Genomic DNA, 15,727 nt, shown 5'->3' with positions numbered 1-15,727 from the left:
TGTGCTGGAGGCTGAGAGAGCTGAAGCAGATGGACTGAGGTGCTTTCTCTGTGGAGCTGGTACCGAAAATGCATATGGAAGTTACAATTGAATTTTGGGAATAGGTGAGAAGAGGTATAGCAAACGAATATAGAGATTAATGTCCTCTGCAGAAATTTCGACTGAAGTAAAATTTCTGTTTGGTATGGCTTGTTTTTTCTTAAACTGGAACAGAAAGTCATATTTAATTTTCTCCCAAATAATTTTAATATGAGTAGATCTTAACGTTTTTTTTTCTTGAGTGAGCTCTCCATAAATGTACTTATTTTTGGCAGTAAATAATTGCCTTTTGTTCTAATAAGGTGATTTAAGTATGGCAAAGCCCTTATGGAGACTTTAAAATATGTGTATTTAAATAATGCAGCGATTAGTTTATTCTCAATACCACTGCAAAAGATAACTTCTTATAAGATATTGTCTGGTGTATGTTTTACTTGAAGAAATACAGTACTGTTTCTCTCCTCACTGCTTTGAATATCAAATTCTTAGATGAAGAACAGTAAAGCGTGGAGGGGGCTTATCTCTTGTGAATCTTGGGATGCCTTCTCTGCAAGGTCCTAAGTCATTAAGTTTACCAGTCCAGAATTTATTTTAAAAATCTTTCATGTGAAAGTCTAACCTTTTGGTTGCTAAGTGATGCAGATCTGTTTTCCTGTCTGCAGCACCAACCCTCTAGTGCTGCTCACAGTAAGGCTGGGCAACTGCAGAGTGCCAGTGACAAGGTCCTTGAAACTTTCAGCACTTTTGATCTGGGGCTCTCAAACTGTGAAGGGGAGGGTTATGCTTTTGCCCTTATCCACTGGACAGTAAGAAGCTATGGCTTAACTGGGAATTTCAAATACTTCAGAGAAAAGGCAGCTGAAAAAGAAGGACAGAAGGAGAACAGCAGAAGTTCTCTTTTCCACTCTCCCAATGACTTCAGGCTAGAAGGGTTTGCCTAAGTCACTTAGACCTGTTGCCAGAAATTACATGGTTGATGTGTAGTTAAAAGGGTCCTTTGAATTACAGTGCTCTGTCTGCTGCCCCATACCATGAGATTTGAGAAGAATTTGTGTCCCTCTGACAAATGTGAGACTACAAAAATGCAAAAGGCACAGCAATAATGTGTCATAGGAAGCAATCAGGAGAAATCAAGGGCATTGCTTAAGTCATGGGTTCCTGTACCAGCCAAGTGTTTAAGTAAATCTGTGCTTAGGAGAGCTGGGCTGAGGCTGCAGAGAAGGACCAGCTAACTCTTTCTCTCATCATGGCCTCTGAATTCTGGATGTGGGGGAGAAAAGCCTGTCTGACTGCAAATCTGGCTGCTGGTTTGGCTGCAAGCGTGTGACTGTGACAAGATAAGAGGCAACCAAGAGTTTAATTCCATTAAAAGCCAGCCCCACCTTACTTCCTGTCCCTAACCATGGCTGATCTCCAGTGCTTAGAACAAGTGACAGAAACCCTTAGCTGCCAAAAATATGCATCAAGTGGTGAAAGAAAATTGTTTTTGTCCTTTGCAGGTGACGAGCAGAAGCATAAGATAAATATGTTATAAATCCAGGGCTAGCCAAATATACCAAACTGCCTAATAAAAATAAATACCTAATAAAATTAGTGCCTAATAAAAATAAATACCAAATAAAATATATCAAAATACCTAATAAAAAATAAATGCCTAATTAAAAAATAGTTTATTATGCATATTTTTGCCTGCCTGTGTTCTCTCTGTAAGGTCTTAAGAAATGGCGTTTCTCAAGATTTCTAGGATTTTGTTTTCTGCTTTGTTTTGGGTTACTGGGGTTGAGGTTTTTTTAATTTAAAAATTTGATATGGATTCATGACTGTCATTATAAAATACTGACAGTTAAAATGGGCCATTCCTCCAAAAAGAAGGATTTCTACTGATTTCTTCCAACAGTTTGTTGGGTTCTGGTAAGCTCTTTCACCAAAGATAGATGAAAGAGGAAGCACAGGATGAGCATACCAAAAATATGCTTTGCTTCAGCAAGCTCTATTCACAGATTGATGGTATCACTGTTTGTTTTTGGTTGGTTTTTTTTAGGCCTGTGCAAGCATTTACGAGGGGGTGGAAGGTACAGATGAGTATAATGCTAAAAGGAATAAAGCATGAGGGATGGGGGATGAGATTATCAGCATGTTGTGTGGGGGCCAGGATTAGGACAGATGGTGCCAATTGTTGTGAGAAGGAAGAAGCACAGGTGAGTTGGGGGTTTAGGACAGTGGCAGAAAAGGACACAGGAAGTTCCAAGGTGTGATGGGATGCACAAGGTACAAGTTGGAGACCAAGAATCAGCTCGGAGCTTTTCCCATGCCAATGCTTTCTTCTTCTTCATCTCAGCCACGTTAGGACTGGAGGAGCTTTTACACAACCAGCACCGATTCTGCTCGTTCTGCTGGTTGAGGCTGCTGCTGATCTAGCTGTGAAATCACTAGTCAGCTCTAAGTTAACTTGGCTTTTAGTCATGCAGGCACTGCTTGTCTGGAGAGTAAATTGGAACAGCCAGTGCTATTGAGAGCTTGGTACTCTAGACTTGGCTTTGGGATTTTTTTTAATCTTTTGTTGCAATTTTCTTGTTGATGGAGCTGGTTACCTTTTGTTAATCTTTTTTTTCACACTTGAGAGGAAACAGCAGAAACTACTCTGTTGTACTAAGAGAATTGATCCAGATGTAGCAGTTAATTAAATGAAATACTCAAAGATGGTCCCAGCCTGAATGATAGCTTTGCATCATGGCTTTTGATGTTGGATTGTGTGTGTTTAATTTCTGCAATGATGCTGACTGAGGAAGAATATAAGTGCCCCAGAAATGTGGGTATTTTCCACCTTGTCATGCTCTGTTGAGAGCTTCTCTCACCATGACAAGGCTTATTAGATTAGCCAGTATTCCATTTCTCTTGACTTCCTCTGTCTGCCCCTTTCTGATACTTTGAAGGTTGTATGGATGTTCAGGAAGTTGTTCTAATACAATTTGTACACAGGAAAGAATTACTGGGAGAGCATGTCTCCTAAAAACTGTGTGTCCAGTGCTGAGATCAGCTTCCCTTGGGGATCAGAGGTACGGTTTCCATGGCAGGAGAATCATCGTGTCACCAGCACATATATTTTTAAGGATTTTTTTCCTCTCTTTGGACAGGGATGGGGAAGAAAGATTGTACTTTTATCTGTCTGCAGCCTTCTCTCCTCTTATAAAGCCAACAGCAACCCTGAGGAGCAGCTCCCTGTGCAGTCACCTCATGAAATCCAAACTTGGGCAGTCTCCTGTGCCCTGTTCCATCCCATCCCACCTGGCTGAACCACCTACCTTTTGAAGAGCTCTTCATTTCCTTCCCTGAATCCCTCCTGTTCCTGCTTGCCTTGCAGTGCTTGGGGATGCTTTCAGCTCGCTCACCATGAGAAATTTTTGAAATGTAAAATAGTGCCTGTTAATATTAGGCTCTGATTCTTTTAATAGCAAATAAAATAAACAAGCAAAAATGATGAATAAAATTAGCTCCTTTGGGGAGGTGGAATAGAAGACACAAATAAAACTAGCTCTGTGAGAACTGGCTAGAGTTTTCTTAGGTAATACCTCAGATCTGAAAAGAACGGAAGTAAAAAAGTGATGGTTAAGATTGAAACTATAATTTAAAAAAAAAAGACTGCTTTAGCCAATACAGTTCAGACCTGTAAAACTAAATTTTTATTATAAGAAGATTTTCAGATTTGTCTCAGTACATATTTGCAGCTATTTACATATATTTGATTAACATTTGAAAGCAGATTCCTTAGTGTCTTTTTTAGTTAATGTGAGCTTTAATTTGTATTTTTAGACTGCTTTTCTCAACTATTCATTTTTAGCCTTGTTTGTACACCCAGCTGTTATGGGATTTAATATGCATCTTTCTCAGATGGTTGCTTTTTCTCTGTAGGAGTATAGACACGCTTTATAAATTGATTTTTAAATATGGTAATTTGACGGATCAGATTGATTGGACCAGGGCTAAAGGAATGCTGTATAAAAGCATTAATTTAAAATATTTTATTTTTTTTTTGTAAGTCCTGATCATATCTTTATCATTGGCATGCAGGCTTCTTTCTTCTAAGTTTTTCCATATCAGGTTTCTGAAGAAATATATTAATATCTGACCTTTCAAGGCAGCATTGGTGGATTTTGCTGTGCTTGTTTGCTGATACTAAAACTGTGTTGCCTAATCACTGCTCAAGGTGGTGGTGCTGAAGATCTGTTTGACACAGAAATGTTGCTGCATTTTTGTAAAAATCCATGTATATCTTTCTGTGCCTCTGCTGCATATCCAGTTGGATTAAGGAGTAGATTTTTCTCAGAAAATGGTGGTGATGGAATGAAACTTTTCTTGGTGTTGAGAGGAAGGAGCCTGTGCTGCTGTGTGTGGGTGTCTGGCTCTATGCAGAGAGCTGCTCAAAGCTCCTTTCTCTCCGTGGGGATAACTGGCTGCACACCAAACTGTGGCCAGGAGAAGCAGAAAGCAACGTGTGGGCAGCCTGTGTGATCTTTTATTAGCACCTTCATTGTACTGCTGCGTTTTCATCTATCAGTTATCACTGCTTCCATCATTAACTGCTCGAGCCTCTAGTCTGAATCATTTTATGCGAGGGAGAAGGTGATTTTTAAAATTGTGTTTTGATGTGTGTACTTAATTTTTTGGTTGCAGGTTGCATATTTAAGACTGTGCAAAGCACTAAAAATATGCTCCTAAACATCAGGTGGCTTCCTATCCTTTTCTAAAATAAATTTAAACTAACGTGAACGGTAAACTTCTTAAATGCTGAGTCCCAATTAGACAGAAAGCTTAAGAACAAGTAAATATTTTCCCCAGGTTTCTGAAGTCAAATTGTTTTGAACAGTACAGTTGTATCTCAGGGAAAAAAAAAATACTTCTAAGTGGAACTCTGAAGTTCTGCAGTGTGACTAATCATATTGATATTGATTGGGTTTGTAGGGATCATATGAATTGGGTTAGGGAAGTTTCAATTTTGATTCACAGAATGTAACTAAGGATATTAAATTCTTCTTCCTGTGGTGCAGATTATGACATGTTGAAGTTTGTAGGGCTTTTATACTTCAATGATAATTTAAAAACCTGTTTAAAAATAAAGTACCAAATAAAAAGCATTTCTCTGAAAATTTGTTCTCTTTCCAAATGGTTGCGTTGACTTTATGCTCTGTTTTTGTTGCACCTACAATTCCCTACAAATCATGCAAAACTGCTGCTGTGATTTACTGTTTTGCACTCTGACATAGCCACTGATGGAAAATATTAATATTGTAACTAGAAGCACACGTGGATTATTTAATAATGATGTACTGTCATTAGCTTTTATGGTACGTTTGATCTGCAATGATGGCTGTTAGGCTGTGATTGCTGCACAATCACATTTCTTTTATCCTGGAATAAGTAAGTACCCAATGACTTTACAGAGGCTGCATAAATCAGATTTCTGTACCTTTTGCCCATATTCACGTGCTGTTTGGCTTTGCTCTTTTAGATCTGTTTTTTCAAGTGTGGATTCCCCAGCCAAGGTCAGCTCCATGGAAAAGACACTTCTTCTCAAGAGCAAAGAACTCCAAGACGCCCAGGACAAGTGTCACAAGGTATTTATTTATGCGATTGGCCACACCCATTGCTCCAGGAATCTGCAACCACTCTATGTCCAGGGATCTGTCAGATGCTGCTGATCATCCAGACTCGTGGTGGGCAAAGTGCTTTTCCTTCAGAGAGGTGGCCTCCTGTCCAGTACAAAGGGAGATGAATTTAGGCCATGCTGTTGCTGTAGATACTTTTAACTTAACAAGAAGCGGCTCTGGATTTTAAACAGTGCTTTTCTCAGCGTGCCACAGACGACTGCTTCTTCCTGCAGGCCCTGCCTCTTCATCAGACACACATTACAGCAGTACTGTTCTGAGGGCTCTTCCTCACTCATCAGCTCCTGCTTATATAACTGTTGTCACGTCACTGCTTATGGTGAACGTCTTGTAACAGTTGCTGTGCTCCAATAAAGGGAACCTGGTGGAGTCTTTTAACACTTACTGCTTGTTTTGAGACTTTTATGAGAGTTCCATTATTTTTCTCCTTGCTCGGTTCTGGATTTGACCATTTGCTCCTGACAAGGAGATGGGGGGAAACCATCTTCTGGTCCAGCATGGATTTGGGATAAGGTTAAAGTGATCCATCTCTGCAAGTCAGGTGAAAAATGATTGTGTCTTCTTTGCTAACTGGGGTTCGAAGAATGACTGAATATGAACAAGCAGCTTGAATGAATGGGGTGACTTAGACTTACTACTTTGTCCTTAAGAAGAACTGTGCATTCCTGGAGCAGAGACAATGGTATCGGAATTTAAACACCATTTGGAGAAACATAGCTAGAAGTCTCTTGGAGACACATTCCTTACAAAGAGAGCTCTGAAAGTAGCAGTTAACAAAGCTTTTGAAGCCCCTCTTTATAACCTCTTGATATTTATTGCAGATGGAGCAGGAAATGACGCGGTTGCACCGGAGAGTGTCAGAGGTGGAGGCTGTACTTAGCCAAAAGGAGGTGGAACTGAAAGCCTCTGAGACCCAGCGATCCCTCCTGGAGCAGGACCTGGCCACCTATATCACAGAATGCAGTGTGAGCCCTTACACCAGTCCTTTCAGCTCTGAAGGCCTGAAATCTGGTGGTCTTTGTCTTTCTCTTCCATCATGCTTTCAGTGGGGTATTTGATGGAGAGAAAATGCTATGTCAGAGGATATCTGTTGAACATGGAGCCCTGAAGTGTTTGCAAAAGCTTGATTGGTAGTTTTATTCAGATGTTGTTTCATGGTCATGTGCTTAGATCATGCAGGAGTGACTACTGTCCTGGTCTTGCTGAAACTCTTTGTGATGTTTGTCTTACTGGCTGTGCTAGAACATGCCTGGGTTGTGCTTCTTGAAGGTTTCTTAGCTGGAAGAGGATGGGGCCTAATCAGTGCCTAGACAGCAATCTTCAAGAACAAATAGGATTAGGAAGCAGTGGTGTTGTCTCCATCTGTGGTGTCCTGGGTTCAGACCGATCCCGTTCCCCAGCACAGTGTCAGGGAGGATCTAGGACAGGTGCTATTTTTCAGGTAGAATATAAAAATGAGGCTGTAAAACCATGTCTTCAAAGTTCATTTTTCATGAGAGCTGGAATGTCTGCCCAGTTGTCATTGGCAGTATTCCAGTGAGGATATTTTCATTCTATTTGATAGTCTCTGTATTTTCAGTTAGATGCACAATTATGTTTCCTCTCTTGTACCAAGAACAAAAATGCAGCTAATACTCGGTTCCAGAGAATTGAAAACCATTTCTGATGTCTTGGTTTGTTGGGAAGGACATCTTAAAATGGGGCCAAGTGATTTTCCTATACTTAATGCTACTAGGTAAAGAAATAAAATTCAATTTGTATCTTTCTGTTGATGAATAACAGTTAATAGGAGTACCACTCCACTGGTGACTCCAAATTTGGAGGTAAGGCACATAGTGAGCTACAGACTCAGCTCTTCTGTTTCTAATAGAAATTTAACAATGATTAAAGCGTTTGACTCACTTACCAGCAGCAAGAAAAATGTAAGTAACATGGAGTTGAAGGATTGTATCTAGGTTGTGAATTAATAGTGCTGGATAAAATATAGATAAATGCTGTCAATAATGGATGCCTTTTGTGGTCTGTGTTTGGTTTCTGTCTCTAAACCTGATGTAAGGGAGTGGAGATTTGAACTAAGATTTAAGCTGAGTAAACAGTGTTTGTAAAATGGGCTGCTTCTGTTCAGATAGGAGCAGCACTGGCCATGAATTTCATTAGAGTTCCATCATTGGTGCCTCCATTTTTTGATGCCTCACTGCAGTCAAGGAGGCATTTGTGTAACTAAAGATCTTCATTATACAACCATTTGAGAAACCAAAGCCTATGTATTGAACATTTTGCTTTCTGCAGAGCTTAAAGCGAAGCCTGGAGCAGGCACGGATGGAGGTGTCTCAGGAAGATGATAAGGCACTACAGCTACTTCATGATATCAGAGAGCAAAGCCGAAAACTGCAAGAGATCAAAGAACAGGTATTCCTGCTTCTTTGGGGAGCAGAGTGGCTGCCCACAAATAGGCATTCTTGGCATATTCTAGCTCTGCTGCCAGGATTACGCTCGGTGTTGATAGGCTGTGATAACTCCCAAGCTGTGTGATTTCACAGGGGTTCCCGAACAGTACAGGAAACAACAGAATTCCACTTGTGTATTTTGCAAGTAAGCACAAACTCCAAACTTCACGTTTTCTGTTCCTAGTCCTGAAAGTACTTTGTCTATACAATCAGTTCAAGAGAAAGGCACAATGCTTTAGTAACATACTGCACTAGAAATGACCTATCCATTTTAAATGGTTAAGGTATGGAAATTTCACAAGTTAATGAATCTTCACCTGGGAGAGAACTGAGCTATCTGAATTTTCTGTTGTTTTATTATTTTTTTAATTTTTTTTCTTTATCTTACCATTTAAAATGCTTAATAGCATTTCAAAATAGAATGTATGTTGCCTAACTGCTCTTTTCATGATTTGATCTATTTGAGAAGTAGAAATTAATAATTTCATTTTCCACCCAAAGAATGTTGAAAAATCATTAATTGACATAGTTGCTCATAAGAAAAAAATGTCAAAATTAAATGAAAACATTGTGACAGATTTGGCCATTGCAAAGAAGAACCCATTCAGTTTTATGAATTAACAGCAACATGCTGCATTGAGAAAAAGAAATTCAAATTTGCTATAGCACTCAAACAATTCTTTGTAATTATCTGTTGGTTTTCATCTTCAAAGCACTTTACAAACATTAACTGACTCATTTCAAAGTCTCTGAGACAAGGAAGCCCAGAAACCTTGGTAATAATTCTCCAGACATGAGTAGCTCTTATGTAAAAAGTAATGAAATGCAAACCCAACCCTCTGGATGTAGCTGGTCTCCATAGACTTCCCCAGCATTCTTCTGGGTGGTTGTTTTATGTAATACAAGGGATCTAAAGCTCCCTGCTCTCTCTTCTGGTGCTTTACTAGCAAAGTTGCTTTAAATACTGAAATGGGGAACATTTTTGATGATTTTAAATATCCATAGATTCTTAGGCAGTACAGACACATGTAACAGAGGAAACATAATGCAAGTAATTTTTAATCAAACGCTTTGTCCCAGAATCTCTTAATTTGGCTTGTGAAGATTCACAATGACATAAAGAGGCTGCTTAGTTCAACAAATGAATCCTGCAGATTTTCATGTCTGTGGTGGCCTTCTGAGCTCCATGAAACACGTGTGCAAGAACCTTGCTGAAAGAAATGCTGTGAGATTTGTGCTGACTCATATGAGCAGTGGATCTTGGCCCTTAAAGACTTGGACCATGATTTTTAAGTTAGAGGGAACTGGGAGTTGGAAAAGCCCCTTCAAGCTTTGCTGTTGGAAACCTGAGGCTTGAGAGAGAATGAGTCGAATCAACAGCAAATCAGAATCTTCAAAACCCAATAATTAGGCATTTGATATTTTCAGGGTGAGGCTGTAGGTTCAACTTAACCTCAGGTACTTGGATAGAAGAGCATGGTGGGTTTGTGGGGTTTTTTGTTTGCTTGGGATGTGTGTTTGGTTTTTGTTTTGTTTTGTTTTGTTTTTTTGTTTTAACTACGCCTGTGCTCTGGTTGTTATTTGATGAAGAGCTGTACTAACAGGAAAACTTGCAACAAATCAGAATCTGTACTTTTCTGAAAGCCCCACTCATTTCTTTGTAGTTCCCTGATGTGATTTGCTTCAGGTACATGCCCTCAACTTGTCTAGTAATCTGCACTTAAATACCTCATGGTATTTTAAAACTCTGACTAATGCATATCCCAGAGGTTTGTTCTGTGTTGCCTTGAATGGTGTGGCCTGTTCCTCTGACCTGATCTTGGGACTTACTCAAAGACAGTCTTGCAAATGTGATGAAACAAGAAAACCTGAAATATTACTAATTATCTCCTCTTTTTCTTCTTCTTTCCCTCCCCATTCTCCTCCCTTCCCAAACGCTCATTGTCACAGTGGCAACTATTGTCATACCTGTAATTCTTTGGTCAAGTGTTTGCTGATATAAAATCCCAGTATTTTAGGAAGTCTAAACAAATCATGATTTCTGAGCAGAACATTTATTCCTTCAAACTGTTCTGCCTTTTTTGTTCAGAAGTGTATTTGTATGTAAAGAATATTTGAGTTAATACATGCGTAGTTATTAGAAAAAAACTCTGATTCTTTCCAGCAAGAAAATAAAGATCACCCTTCCATAGGAGATGAACTGGAAAGAGTAGGTCCCTGCCTGGCATACAAAGTGGAGAACCAATTTTGGGATTACAAGCCAAAGAGCCATTCTTTGCTCCCTGTAAGGGACAGTAAAGCAATCTGCTAAAGGCCTGGCTTCTTTCAATAGCTGCATAAGCTCTCCAGGCTGGAGAATGAGGGGCTGGCATGAGGGTCAGTGCTCATGCAGTCCCTCATTGAGCTGAAGGCAGCTGCCTGTCTGGAGGGAGCGATGACAAACCTGATTCTGTCACGAGACAGTTACTCTTCTGAATATGGGGGTAGTCAGGCATACTGTAAGATAATAAAATGGAAAGAAAGATAGACTCCCCCACTGTCAGTCCTTCACAATCTTTGTTCCAAACTCTTGATGTGCATGTTTTCTGCTTGTTCTCAGCTTTGTAAAAAATACTTTGATTTTGGAGAGGGCTTTTTGGTGTATTTTTTTTTTTTTTATAAAATGCATGTTTGCAGGACTTAGTAAATGCTAAACATAATTAAATTATTTTCTTCCAGTGAAGATATGTGAAGCAATCTCTCATTTGAACTCTTCAGTTTGAGTTCTCAGTCTCATTGAGATAGTCAGTTCAAATGTTCTTATCTTCTCCCACCTTCCCCATCCAAATGCCCTGTCTTGTAGTCTCCTACATGGGGAATCTTTATTTCTGCCTGTTTAGGCAAATACCTTCTATGAGCAATGTGAGTTTTAGATAGTTTTTCTAAGATAATATTTGATTTTAGGTTGTCTCCCATACTGAGCAGTGTGATCCTTTTTAACTCGGTCAGGAGAAAGTAGCTGATGGCTGCAAGCCACAGTGTGCTACCCCTCTGCTTCTCCTTCTTTCCTTTTACCCAAGCTGTGCAGATCTGTGATAACTGTCATGTTATCAGCCTGAGAAAATAGATCTTGAGGGAGCATCTGGGCATTTAGTAGAGACATCATCTCAAAGGCACATTTCTGTTTCAGAGATTAGAAATGTAAGTAATTTTTATCATTTGTATGTAGATGTATGTATGTGTTCCTGCACTCTCAAAAAGTCAATGTTTTGACTTTGAGGTATTGAGTTGAAAGTGGCAAGACTCAAACCAGAACACCATGGATTTTATTTTAGTTAGTTTTTACTGTTTTACTTTGTACTTTTACTTTTCTTCTACATGCTCTTAAATGCATCTCTTGCCTGCAGTCAGTATTCTGGAATCTGCTGCTCCAAGCATTTCCCCTGTTGCATCTAAACTGTAATCCCTTCTCCTTCCCTTCCACCCCAACTACAGGAATACCAAGCTCAAGTAGAAGAAATGAGGCTGATGATGAATCAGCTGGAAGAGGATCTGATCTCGGCTCGCAGGCGCAGCGATCTCTACGAGTCAGAGTTGAGGGAGTCCCGCCTGGCAGCTGAGGAATTCAAACGTAAAGCTGCCGAATGCCACAACAAGCTGCAAAAGGTAGTTTAGGCTTCATGGGAGAGGGGGCTGAGGCTTGCTGGAATATCTAGTGCTGTTTGACACATGCACACACAAGTTGTGGGTGTGCCCTTCAAAGATAAGCGTGGTCGGTACAACTAACACAACATGTTTTTCATGATGTGATTTATACTTTGTGTAACTGCTGATGTTTAAATTGCATGAGGTGATGACTGGATAGAAGTCTAGATTTTCCTGAGATTTTCATGTACTTTATATTTAAGTTACAGGTTAAAGATCAAGGGAAAAATGAGGCAGGAGAGTTGTATACCAAACTGGAAAAGGTATGTTACTTCAGTGTCCTAGATTTTGCTTCCTGGCTCTTTCATTTCATTTAGAATGTCTGGCTAGTCAGTGACATGCATGGCTTCACAGCCCCCACCCCCTTTCATTTTATGTTTTAAGACATCTTGGTGTGATTCACTGTTCTCTCTGATTTGATATAAAGCTGTCTCTGGATAACCTGTTCTTAACGGATTGTGTTGAGAAGCCAGGCAAGACAGCCTTGGATGTGTCATCCGAGCTTGGAGTCAGGTTGGGGATACAGCAGGGTTTTCTTTACTCAGAAAGAACAGCAAATAAAAAGCAAAAAGAATTCTGAGTGTTCTCACACTGAACAATCTTCCTGGTAACCAAAATATTAAATCACCTGGAAGTTAGCAAAATGGGAATGGATTTGCCAAGGAGTGTTTTGGTGTGTTGGAATTACGGGGGAAAACCAAGATTTTTGGGAAACAAATTAAAACAAATATGATATAATAAGCAAAGAGTGTTTTCTCCTCTTTGATTTTGACTCTTTCCCTCCATCTTTTATCTAACTATAGATCAATACAGAGCAGCAGGCCAAAATCCAGGAGCTTCAGGAAAAGCTGACAAAGGTAACGACTGGGTGGTGAAAGTGAGTTTTTCACAAGATTTCCCAGTGAAACCTTAATGAAGAGGAGGGATGCACTTTGTTTTACCCTCAAAAATAGAATTAGTCATAGCATGGGGGATGATAAGGAAAAGGGGGTGGGAACTGGTATCTGAAATCACTGGTGCTCTCAATATGCTTTTGGCTCTTGAGACATGTCAACAGTGTTTATTTTTGCAAATGAAGCTGAGTCAGAACTGGAGTAGTGTAAAGAAATTCTCATTTAAAGGCCTGTTTGGGTATGCTCTGGACACTGCACTGCTCCCTTGCTTCCAGAGAAGGGTTCAGCTGGTTTTAGCTCACTAGTAAAACACATGGACTTGCTTTAGTCTCCCAGTATTAATCTGCTTTAATCATTTCACACTTCAGTTCTTCACAGATTCTTCACAGAGAAAATGTTGAATGATAAAGATTCACAAGAGAATTAAAACACCTTATCAATGTCTGCTGAAAGTAGGGTAGAATATCTAAGATTTGCTGTCTTGGTCAGTCTGGCACTTGAAGTGTCACTGTATGAACAGTCAGGGAACTTCTCTTACTGGAATCCTTCAGCAGGAAAGAAAGGGGTTGTCATAATAATCCCCTGATTGAGCTTTTCAAACTTGGTACCTGCTGAGAGAGGGCTATTTTAAGGGTTAATGATCAGGAATATGTAGGCAAAAACTCCATATAAATAGAACTTAAATATTTCAAAACAATCATGTTTTAATCCTGTCTCCTTTTCTACCTGCATTAATGCCAAGGAATTTTCTGTAGGCCAACAGGTTATTCTCCTTTTCCTTTAGTAAGGGTATTTTGTGAGTTCTTTTACAGACCTTGGGCTGAATTTGGGGATAGACTTAACTTTCAGGGTGTAGAGTGAAGTAACTTGGCAGTGTAGCAAGACAGATTTGTATATCCTAGATTTTAATTTTTTTGTGAAATAGTAGTCAAAATTATGTAGCAGAAGTTAAAATTTGGACTCCTGCACATGTTAATTTAAACTGTTAAACCAAAGTTCTGTAGTGGTTTTATTAAGAATGTTGACCATCTTCAAGTTCTGAACCTTTCACACACCAAATTTTTGTGTGTGCTTTTCATATAATACCTTTTTTTCTTCTCTCTTGACCTTCAGGCTGTGAAAGCCAGCTCAGAGGCAACTGAGCTCCTGCAGAATATCCGTCAGGCAAAGGAGAGAGCCGAGAAGGAGCTGGAGAAACTTCAGAACAGGGAAGATTCTAATGAAAGCATGAAGAAAAAATTGCTTGAAGCAGAGGTGAGTGCAAAGTGTCTGTCTGGAGCAATTTAGTTATTGGGATATGTCTTAGTTTAGGAACCCTCACCTGGGTGGCTCTGAACAGCGTGTATTCCTGTAGTAATTCTTCAGGGGAAAGACTTGTTAGACATTAATCCATTTTTAATTAAAAAACATATTTCTTTGAGGAAAACGGAGGGGTTTTATTTTCAGTGATGAGTCGATAAGGACGTGTGGTTAGCCTGGGGGATTTTGGGGTGTGATAAGGATTCAAAATATGAAAGCCAGCCATATATTGACTGCTTCAGCCTGTTTTCTCTAGAAACTACTCCTTGCTTTGTGCTAATGCAGAGTTGGGTGGCCTAAACAGCAGCTCCTAATTGCTCTGCAGGAACGGCGCCATTCCCTGGAGAACCAAGTGAAGAGATTAGAGACTGTGGAACGTAGAGAAAACCGCCTGAAAGAAGATATTCAAACTAAATCTCAACAGATTCAACAGATGGCAGAAAAAATTCTGGTGAGCAGAGGTGAAAATGAAACTTAGAGGGTAACAGTTTGTAAGAAAAGGTAGGGAAGAATCAGAAGATGCAGAATTGCATGGAATAAGGTGGAAATAATTGAATAAAGGGTTTATTTTCCTGTACCAGTCATACTGGAGAAAGCTTAAGCATTCAAATACTATTTGCACCTCTAGGTACAAACTCATTCCTGTGCTTTTGTCTTGATAGTGCTTCAAAACTGGAGACATCTCAGTGGGAAAACCTTTCAGTCAACATAGTAATATTTAAATTATTTACCTAGTGATTGTGTCAGAGGTAAAACATTCTGATAGCAAGTTACTGCAGTAACAAAAACATCTCTTTTAAAGTAAATTGCAGAGGAATTTAGAGGTCAGATCTATTAGAAATGCTTACATTTTGAAGCAGAGAGAAATTAGTCATCCAAACTGTTCATCTCCAAAGATATTTGTTAGGAAACCATTTGCACCCACGTAACTTCTCTGTTGGCAATTTCTTGTTTTTCTCCTGGTTAAAACTATTAAGCCAAGTTAGTATGCCAGTCTCTGGTGGATCAAGCAGAGGGTGTTTCTAATAACTTTGCTTTCCTGGGACAGAAAGCATAATTTAATACTGGAATAATTAAATTTACTTTGCCTTCCTCATGAATTTTCTCTGTGTGTTGCCAATATGAGGAAGAAAAGGTTTGCATTTTACTGGTAGTAATCCCAAGCTGAGACACACCTAAGGAAGGCCAAATGGAGATTTAAAAATAAAGATATTTGGAATCAACAGATGACCCAGGCTTGTTCTGGGTGTATAGACTAGCATCAAAATGCTGAGCACTGTCAAGAAAAGGTAGAATCAGTTCTTTAGTAGTGCTGCTTCTTTCAAATTGTTTTGATAGCAGGAGTGCATGGTAAGTGGGAGACTATGGTTGTGCCGGGCACAGAGCCAACTTTATGTTTAGAAATAGTGTAAAACTTTGAATTGTTTCATAAGCCTCTTGTGTATATTTGGGGATTGTTCATTGGTTTTGATTATGTTCTCTGTGGAGGAGAAAGTGGAAGGGAAGGCAGAAATATCGACTAATTGTTTTACACCATGGGATATGTTTAGCTCTTCTTATAGATAGTTTCCATGGAATCCTGACAGAATGTTGGAGAGGTACAAAAGTATTTTATAATTTTATATTTTATAAGTCAAACAGGCATTGAAGAAATAATCCTACAGAGTCTTTCCTAGTCCCTTGCAACTGATCTGGTAGCACA

The 15,727-nt window shown here is 39.4% G+C and overlaps 1 protein-coding gene across 10 annotated transcripts in view; it reads left to right on the top strand.

The window, feature by feature from the left end:
- Nucleotides 1-15,727, top strand: part of CIT (citron rho-interacting serine/threonine kinase) — a 69,402-nt gene that overhangs the window by 16,678 nt on the left and 36,997 nt on the right. For 6 of the 10 annotated variants that reach the window (XM_015643902.3, XM_015643909.3, XM_015643905.3 and 3 more), the window contains exons 11-18: nucleotides 5,546-5,651; nucleotides 6,524-6,667; nucleotides 7,992-8,111; nucleotides 11,624-11,794; nucleotides 12,037-12,096; nucleotides 12,637-12,690; nucleotides 13,840-13,980; nucleotides 14,351-14,476. In XM_015643902.3, the coding sequence (XP_015499388.1) occupies nucleotides 5,546-5,651; nucleotides 6,524-6,667; nucleotides 7,992-8,111; nucleotides 11,624-11,794; nucleotides 12,037-12,096; nucleotides 12,637-12,690; nucleotides 13,840-13,980; nucleotides 14,351-14,476 (922 nt within the window). The remainder of the gene's footprint in view (nucleotides 1-5,545; nucleotides 5,652-6,523; nucleotides 6,668-7,991; nucleotides 8,112-11,623; nucleotides 11,795-12,036; nucleotides 12,097-12,636; nucleotides 12,691-13,839; nucleotides 13,981-14,350; nucleotides 14,477-15,727) is intronic. The other 4 variants (XM_015643907.3, XM_015643903.3, XM_015643906.3 and 1 more) reach the window with 1 other exon arrangement.

The sequence above is a fragment of the Parus major genome, chromosome 15 (assembly GCF_001522545.3).
Source record: "Parus major isolate Abel chromosome 15, Parus_major1.1, whole genome shotgun sequence".
In the NCBI taxonomy this organism is placed as follows: Eukaryota; Metazoa; Chordata; class Aves; order Passeriformes; family Paridae; genus Parus; species Parus major.
The sequence above is the reverse complement of the archived record's forward strand: the minus strand, read 5'-3'. Positions and strand labels throughout refer to the sequence as shown.